General features: G+C 58.6%; 1 protein-coding gene across 1 annotated transcript; it reads left to right on the top strand.

The window, feature by feature from the left end:
• Positions 1-55: 55 nt before the first annotated feature.
• Positions 56-7,796, top strand: LOC114616430 (complement C4-like; the record flags this gene model as incomplete). The annotated part of the gene is made up of 23 exons (XM_028761894.1): positions 56-209; positions 417-556; positions 682-885; positions 1,377-1,428; positions 1,516-1,599; positions 1,692-1,901; positions 2,031-2,106; positions 2,220-2,376; positions 2,469-2,585; positions 2,674-2,845; positions 2,987-3,219; positions 3,293-3,460; positions 3,983-4,042; positions 5,066-5,159; positions 5,248-5,428; positions 5,537-5,627; positions 5,755-5,829; positions 6,336-6,438; positions 6,558-6,647; positions 6,721-6,819; positions 6,949-7,032; positions 7,277-7,409; positions 7,547-7,796. Coding segments are annotated over 23 exons (2,919 nt in total), but the record flags the coding sequence as incomplete, so codon positions are not given.
• Between the last annotated feature and the right edge of the window lie 489 nt (positions 7,797-8,285).

Genomic DNA, 8,285 nt, shown 5'->3' with positions numbered 1-8,285 from the left:
GTCTGGGGACAGTCCTGTGGGTGCCAGGGTCTGGGGACAGTCCGATGGGTGCTAGGGTCTGGGGACAGTCCTGTGGGTGCCAGGATCTGGGGACAGTCCTGTGGGTACCAGGGCTTCTCTGCATCCCTTCCCCCACAGGTTGACAGAGCCGCTCCCTGACTCTCTGACCACATGGGAGATTCACGGTGTGAGCCTGTCCAAAAGCAAAGGTGAGGTGGCGCCCGTCCCGACCTCTTCTCATTCCCCCTGACCCTGCTCAACTGGCTGCTCCCTGCATGGGGGGCAAAGCCCATGGATTTGGGAAAAATCTTCCCTGGCTTGCATGCAGCCAGAGAGCAGAGGGAAGTCATTCCCAGACCCTTCCTCCCTGTGGCCTGAGGTCCATCTCTGTCCTTGCCCCATCTCCCTGTCCACAGGCCTGTGTGTAGCCAAGCCAATTCGTGTTCGAGTGTTCCGAGATTTCCACCTGCACCTGCGCCTGCCCGTCTCCGTCCGCCGCTTTGAGCAGCTTGAATTGCGGCCTGTTCTCTACAACTATCTGAATATTGACGTGATTGTGAGTCCTCATGGGAGCCGGAGCATCCAGGGCAAGGGGTAGGGCGGGGTGCAGTCAGGGACAGGTCAGACAGTGGTCCTGCTCCGATTAGGGCTCCCTGGCCATCCCTGTCTTCCTGTCCCCAGGTGAGTGTCCATGTGTCCCCCATGGAGGGGCTGTGCCTGGCTGGCGGTGGAATGCTGGCCCAGCAGGTGACAGTGCCTGCAGGCTCTGCCAGGCCTGTGGCCTTCTCTGTGGTACCCACAGCTGCTGCCAGCGTGTCCCTGAAGGTGGTGGCCCGAGGGGTTTTTGATATATCGGATGCTGTGTCAAAGATTCTCCAAATTGAGGTGAGTAACTACCTAGAAATCTAGTCCTCCCACCCCCGGGCTCCCAGCCAATAACATTCCGATGGCCAGACCCTGGTTCAGCACTCAGTGCATGGATAAACTTACAATCCACTGTTGTGACTCAGCTGTGTCCCTGAAGTTGTTTACTTATATTGAGACAGAGGCTAACTGTATAGCCCAGGCTTGCCTCAAACTCACTCTGTAGTCCAGGCTGGCCTTGAACATTCAGTAATCCCCCTGCCTTTGCCTTTGGAATTACTGGTGCTACAGGCACTCGCTGTCACACCCAGCTGCCTCTGAAACGGCTTATTCTGCTTTATTTTATTTTTGTGCTCATGGGGGTTAAGCCCAGGACCTTGTACATGGTGGAGAAGTGAGCTGTGTCCCTGTTTCCATCTATGACGTTCACACGCCAAAACCCAGGGGTGTCTACCCAGGAGAGGAAGGTGTAGCCTTGGCTAATCCCCTACTCCATTTTTCCATTGAGACAGAAGGAAGGGGCCATCCACAAAGAAGAGATAGTCTACAACCTCGACCCTCTCAGTGAGTGCCCACTTCCCCAACCACCAGTACCCTAGGGGAGTTATGGGGCCCAGGGGCCCCGCCCACCAGTTCCTCTCCTCTGTCTAGGAGGCCGGAGTTTGGAAATTCCTGGCAGCTCCGATCCCAACATCATCCCTGACGGAGACTTCAGCAGCTTTGTCAGGGTTACAGGTGGGTGTCGGGTCCAGACCTTTCCCATGAGCCCCTGCATTCACCTGAAGCCCTGTTCTAGTCTTCTCATCTCCAATGTCTCTGTCCTTTAGCCTCCGAACCCTTGGAGACTTTGGGCTCTGAAGGCGCCCTGTCCCCAGGAGGCGTGGCCTCCCTCCTGAGGCTTCCCCGGGGCTGCGCAGAACAAACCATGATCTACTTGGCCCCTACCCTGACTGCTTCCCACTACCTGGACAGGACAGAGCAGTGGAGCAAACTGCCCCCTGAGACAAGGGACCATGCTGAGGATCTGATCCAGAAAGGTTCCGAGTTCAGGGAAAGCCGGAGTCAGAGCCAGGGAGGGCGGGGCTGTGCTGGGAGTACGGGGGTGGGGGGGGTGGGGGGGAGCAGACAGCAGGAGAGTAGGAACCTTGGCACCTCTTCTTTCCCAGGCCACATGCGGATCCAGCAGTTTCGGAAGAGAGATGGCTCCTTTGGGGCGTGGTTACACCGGGACAGCAGTACCTGGTGAGGCTGGGGGACTCCGTTCAGGGCAGCCGGAGAGTAAAAAGCCACAAGTTGTCCAGAGAGACGAGCGTTGTCTCCATCCATCTCCACCCCCTCCGTCCACTCCACTCTAGGCTCACGGCCTTTGTGCTGAAGATTCTGAGTTTGGCCCAGAAACAGGTAGTCGACTCCCCCGAGAAGCTGCAGGAGACGGCCGCCTGGCTACTGACCCAGCAGCTGGGCGACGGCTCGTTCCACGACCCGTGTCCAGTCATCCACAGAGGCATGCAGGTGTGAACATGCCAGAGACACGGTGAGGATGTCAGCAGAAAGATGGGACTCCTCACGGCTCTGGCCTGACAGCCTCTGTCTCTCCTCACCAGGGGGGCTTGGTGGGGACCGACGAGACGGTGGCGCTGACCGCCTTTGTGGTCATTGCCCTGCACCACGGGCTGGCCGTCTTCCAGGATGAGAATGAGCAGCAGCTGAAGAACAGTGTGGTAAGGAAGCGGCGGTCCGTCCTTCCTGCCCGGCCGTCCTTGCCCTGGGAGCCCGGGCATGCAGGGCTCAGCCTCCGCTCTCTTCTAGGAAGACGCTATCATCAAGGCAAACTTGTTCTTGGGGCAGAAGGCAAGTGCTGGGCTCCTGGGTACGCACGCAGCGGCCATCACAGCCTACGCCCTGACGCTGACCCAGGCTTCGGAGGACCTGCGGAATGTTGCCCACAACAACCTGATGGCCATGGCTGAAGAAACAGAGGGTGAGTGCGAGGGCACCCTGAACAGAGACTGAAAAGGCCTCAAGAGAAAGGGTCTCTCACGTGGAGTGGAAACAGGGGTGGCCGACAGGGGGCGCCAGAGAGCCAGGCGGCTTGTTCAATATGCATTTCCCTCCCTTCCAGAAAGCCTCTACTGGGGCTTAGCCATTGGCTCCCAGGACAACATCGTACCGCCCAAGGCAGTCCCCGGTAGCCCATCACAACCTGTGCCCCAGGCCCCAGCCCTGTGGATCGAAACCACAGCCTACGCCCTGCTCCATCTGCTGCTTCGGGAGGGGAAGGGAGAAATGGCCGACAAGGCCGCATCCTGGCTCACCCACCAGGGGAGCTTCCACGGGGGATTCCGCAGTACCCAGGTAGGGGCAGCCACACGGCTCTGGGTAGGCGGTTCTGAGACTAAGCGCCCGACTCCTGCCCTAACCTCCTTAGGACACTGTGATCACCCTGGATGCCCTGTCTGCGTACTGGATCGCCTCGCACACCACCGAGGTGAAGGAACTCAACGTGACGCTCAGCTCCATGGGCCGCAGTGGGGTCAAGTCCCACGAGCTGCATCTGAACAACCATCAAGTCAAGGGCTTGGAGGAGAAGCTGAAGGTGACCTCCTCCCTCCCTGATGGGGTTGCTGGGGGGGCGGGGTGGAGGATCTGGACCAGGTCAGAAGCCTCTCTCCAGCGCCCAGTCCAGCCCTCTCCTGAGGGTGCCGTGGGAAGACTGACCTACTTCTGGCCGTGTGGTCAAACCTCTGGGTCCTCTTCCCTCATCTGTAAAACAGCGTGTCTGTAGAGTACACACCAGGGTCTGGGTCAGCGGTTCTCAACCTTCCTAACACTGTGACCCTTTAATACAGTTCCTAATGTCGTGGTGACCCCCAACCGTGAATTTCGTTGTTACTCGATAACTGTAATTCCGCTACTGTTATGAATTGTAATATCTGATATGCAGGATATCTGACAGACAACTCCCAAAAGGGGTCACGACTCACAGGGTTGAGAACCGCTGGTCTAGGAGTTTGCAGATTGATACTGTAGCCAAGTACAAGATTCTGGGACAGAGGGGGCGGGCACCCTCGTCTGCTCTCCTGTGCCTTCTGACCTGCTTTCCTTTCCTTCCTGGAAGTTCTCCCTGGGCAACTCGATCAATGTGAAGGTGGAAGGAAACAGCAAAGGCACCCTGAAGGTGAGGGGCGTGGAGAGTGGGGGGTGGGGGCAGCAGGGTGTAGGGGGCAGTGGGGGGTAAGGGGGCAAAGGGTGCTGGGGTGGGGATGGGGTGCTGGACACGGGGTACCAGGGTTGGGTGAGGTAGAGCAGTGGGGTGTGAGGGGGTGGGGTGGGAGTGGGCAGTGGGTGAGGTGGGGTGGGGAGCTGGGCCTTGACTGGGACTTTGTGGGCGGAGCTTGTGTGTTGGGGAGGAGGAGGCCATCTCTGTCTTGGTGCCCCTTTCCTTTCCTGAGCCTCCATCTTTGCTCTGGTCTGGTTTTCCTCCATTTCTGGGCATCTGCTGTCTCCTTCAGCTCCACAGCCTGGTTCTCAGCCCAGGCTTGTCCCATGTCCTGAGTACCTCAGACATAGGTCCCCGTGCCCCGTTTCTTTCTATATGCCTCATTTGACCCAAGGAAGGTCTTCCACCTATGAGGCTCACTGCCTCCCCAGAGATGTCTTGGTAGCCTCCCTCCTCTGGCCCACTGCCTGGGGAAATGTGCCCCTTCCAGCATGAAAGTGGAATCAGGAGGACCAGTGGCCCAAAGTTGTCTTTGCTGTGTGCCGAGTGCGAGTGCAGCGTGCCTAGGCTATAAGAGAAACCAGGAGCACTGCAGCTTTCTGGCAGACTGGGCTCTCAGGGAGGCAATGCCTCCTCACTGCAGCTGCCACGCTTCCTCACTGCAGCTGCCACGCCTCCTCACTGCAGCTGCCATGCCTCCTACTGCAGCTGCCACGCCTCCTACTGCAGCTGCCACGCCTCCTCACTGTAGCTGCCACGCCTCCTCACTGCAGCTGCCACGCCTCCTCACTGCAGTGGCCCCACCTCCTCACTGCAGTGGCCCTGCCTTCTCACTGCATCTTACCCAGCTCATATGCCGGGCTACTCACTGTTGTTGGGGATGGGGGAAGGGGGAAGTTGGGGCCATAGATCCTTCAGCCCAGGAGACCCCCTCAAATCTGTGCCAAATGTGTCCTGTGCTCTGCCCCGTCTCTGAGCCAGATCCTTCGTACCTACAACGTCCTGAACATGAAGAACACGACATGCCAGGACCTTCAGATAGAAGTGACGGTCACAGGCTATGTGGAATACACAAGTAAGGCCTGGGGTCAGGGAGCCTTGACCGACCCCTGCAGGGCTGACACGGGCCGGGGCGTCTCCCTCCTCAACACTGCCCTGCACAGGGGAAGCCAACGAAGACTACGAAGACTACTACGACATGCCAGCCGCAGATGACCCCAGCGTCCACTCGCAGCCAGTGACGCCCCTGCAGCTGTTTGAGGGTCGCCGGAACCGCCGCAGGAGGGAGGCCCCCAAGGTGGCAGAAGAGCAGGAGTCCAGAGTGCAGTACACCGTGTGTATCTGGTGGGTGCCGCGTGTGTCTGGGGGAGAAGGGTGCTGGGAAGAGACTGGGCGTGGCTCCGAGGTGTGGCACAGCTCGAGAGTCTATACAGCAGGCCCCCCTCCCTGTAGGCGCAATGGCAAGCTGGGGCTGTCTGGCATGGCTATCGCAGACATCACCCTCCTGAGTGGATTCCACGCCCTGAGGGCCGACCTGGAGAAGGTACAGCCACCCACAGCCACCTCTGTATCCTTAAGAACCCTGCTCCCTCTCTGTAGCAACGCCAAGTGTTGAACCCGGTCACGCAATGACCAGGGTCTCTGACCTTTGATCCCCACATTCCCTGCAGCTGACCTCCCTGTCTGACCGATACGTGAGTCACTTTGAGACTGACGGGCCCCATGTCCTGTTGTACTTCGACTCGGTGAGTGGAGAGAAGTTTCACAGGAGGGGAAGCCGTGGCACTGGGTTCTTGAGTCTGTGTGGTCAGATGATGTGGCAGATGACGAGGGCCAGGCACGAGGAGATGGCCAGGAGACAGAGGGCCTTAGGGAACTCACAGGTCCTCCCACACGTCACTGCGAGGCTGGGTTTATGGGGAGCCACGGGGAGGCGGAGACCACCGTGGACACTGGCAGGGGAACAAGGGCCTGCTCAGGCGCGCTCTCCTGGGAAGGGGCGGGGGGCGGGGCCAGGGATTGATCCAGAGGCTGACCCACATCATAGAGGATCTCGCAGGAATGTGTACCCGTAGTGAGACTCCACGGAGGTCCTGGGACAAGGTCACCGTATTGGCAGTGAAGATATCAGAGACCTTGGGGACCAGATTTTAGAGTCTAGTGGCAGGAAGATGACAGCATGAAGATAAGGTCACGGGTAACCAGGCCGAGGCAAAGCTTGGCCCTGAGCAGACTTCCGTCCCGGGGCCAGGTGCCAACCACCCGGGAGTGTGTGGGCTTCGGAGCCTTGCAGGAGGTGGCCGTGGGGCTGGTGCAGCCAGCCAGCGCTGTCCTGTATGACTACTACAATCCCGGTGAGCACTTGGGATGCTTTGGCAAGCAAGACTGCGGGGGTTGGCCCTCTCATGGGGACACCTCGAGGCGGGGAGGCCTGAGCTCCGTGAGACCCTCGTCGCTTGCTGCCTTTCTCTAGATCACAAGTGTTCTGTGTTTTATGCCGCGCCCACCAAGAGCAAGCTCCTGTCCACCTTGTGCTCTGGAGACGTCTGCCAGTGCGCCGAGGGTGAGGAGACCCCGGGTGGGGCTGGGAAAGGGCTGGGAGGAAGAACTGGGTCTCACCTGACACTTGACTGCAGGGAAGTGTCCTCGGCAGCGACGCGCGCTGGAGCGAGGGGTGGAGGACAGGGATGGCTACCGGATGAAGTTCGCCTGCTATTACCCCCGAGTGGAGTATGGTCAGTCCCCGCTCGGCCTTCGTTCTCCTTGGCACCGGCTTCTCCTCGGGGCTGCTGGCTCTTCCCACACCCCCACCTGTGTCCTCCCTGCTTTGCTCTGACTGCCTTCCCCTTTCCTGTCCCTCCCAGGATTCCACGTTAAGGTTCTCCGAGAAGATGGCAGAGCTGCCTTCCGCCTCTTTGAGACTGAGATCATCCAAGTCCTGCATTTCAGTAGGAAGAAGGAGTGGGCAGGCGGGCGGGTGGGCTGGGGACTGTGGAGGCTGAGGTCTGGGTGTGGGGCCTCTTGGAACTGTGAAAATTCAAAGTCCCCTGGTCTTTGGGAACCTGGGCTTGCTCATAAGCAGGGAACTTTTGTCGGGAGCACACTGGGTTAAACAGCAGGATCTACACAGAGTCCTGTCCTGGGTTTCTCCTGGCCTTCTCCTCTGATGTCTCTGTTGCTTTATTTCCTCAGCAAAGGACATCAAAGCGTCCATAGGTCAGACCCGCAACTTCCTGGTCCGGGCCTCTTGCCGCCTTCGTTTGGAGCCTAGCAAAGAATACTTGATCATGGGGCAGGACGGGGTCACCAATGACCTCAAGGGAGAGTGAGTCACTCAATCCCTCCCTTGCTCTCCTCATACCTGTGGCCTTCCTTCGGGGATGGATCCTAGGCACCTAGCTCTTCCTCTCCAAAGCCAAGTGCCCTGAGTACCTGTCCTGACCCCCTCTGTGTCACCTGCAGCCCCCAGTACTTGCTGGACTCAAATAGCTGGATCGAGGAGATGCCTTCTGAACGCCTGTGCAAGAGCACCCGCCAGCGGGCAGCCTGCGCCCAGCTCAACAACTTCCTAAACGAGTACAGCAGCCAGGGGTGCCAGGTGTGAGGGCGTAGGACTCTGGTTCCCTGAGCTCAGCCCCAGGGTCAGGGCCTCTCTGGATGAGGGGCTCTGCTTTACAGGGTAAATTAAATAAAAGCTTTTGACAGCAAAGTGCCCCTGCGTGTCTGTTTGGAGATACGGCAATCCACCACCCACCCAGGGTTTGCAGGCCTAAGCCTTGGGCTGTGAAGCATTGCCTGAACCATCCCTGAGGTCTTCCTAGGACTCAGGCCATCCTGGGGCCCCATAGCCAGTGCCCCCATGTGCCTGTTGCTGGGTGTCACAGTCACCGTACCCTCAGGAACACCTCTCCTCTTCAGCTGTCGAACTCCGCCTTGTGTCGTTGGGGTCCTGGGGTCTGGTGACTTGACTATGTCATGTTGCAAGCCTATTGACCTTGTTATCAGTGGCATTAGGCAACTTTTCTGGAGTTGTGCAACCGTCCGGTCTGATGTGAGTCATCCAGACAGCGATTTTAAACAGGACAAAGGTTGACTGTGTTTATTCCTGAATATTCAAGGGGAAACACATCTTGCAGGGCCAACCCTCCCCATCTTGTCTGCCTACCTTCCACCCACCTAGGTGGCACATTTGGTTGTTCAT

The sequence above is a fragment of the Grammomys surdaster genome, unplaced genomic scaffold (genome assembly GCF_004785775.1).
Source record: "Grammomys surdaster isolate TR1022 unplaced genomic scaffold, NIH_TR_1.0 320016, whole genome shotgun sequence".
In the NCBI taxonomy this organism is placed as follows: domain Eukaryota; kingdom Metazoa; phylum Chordata; class Mammalia; order Rodentia; family Muridae; genus Grammomys; species Grammomys surdaster.
Note: the sequence above shows the minus strand (reverse complement) of the source record. Positions and strands in the feature narration are given on the sequence as shown.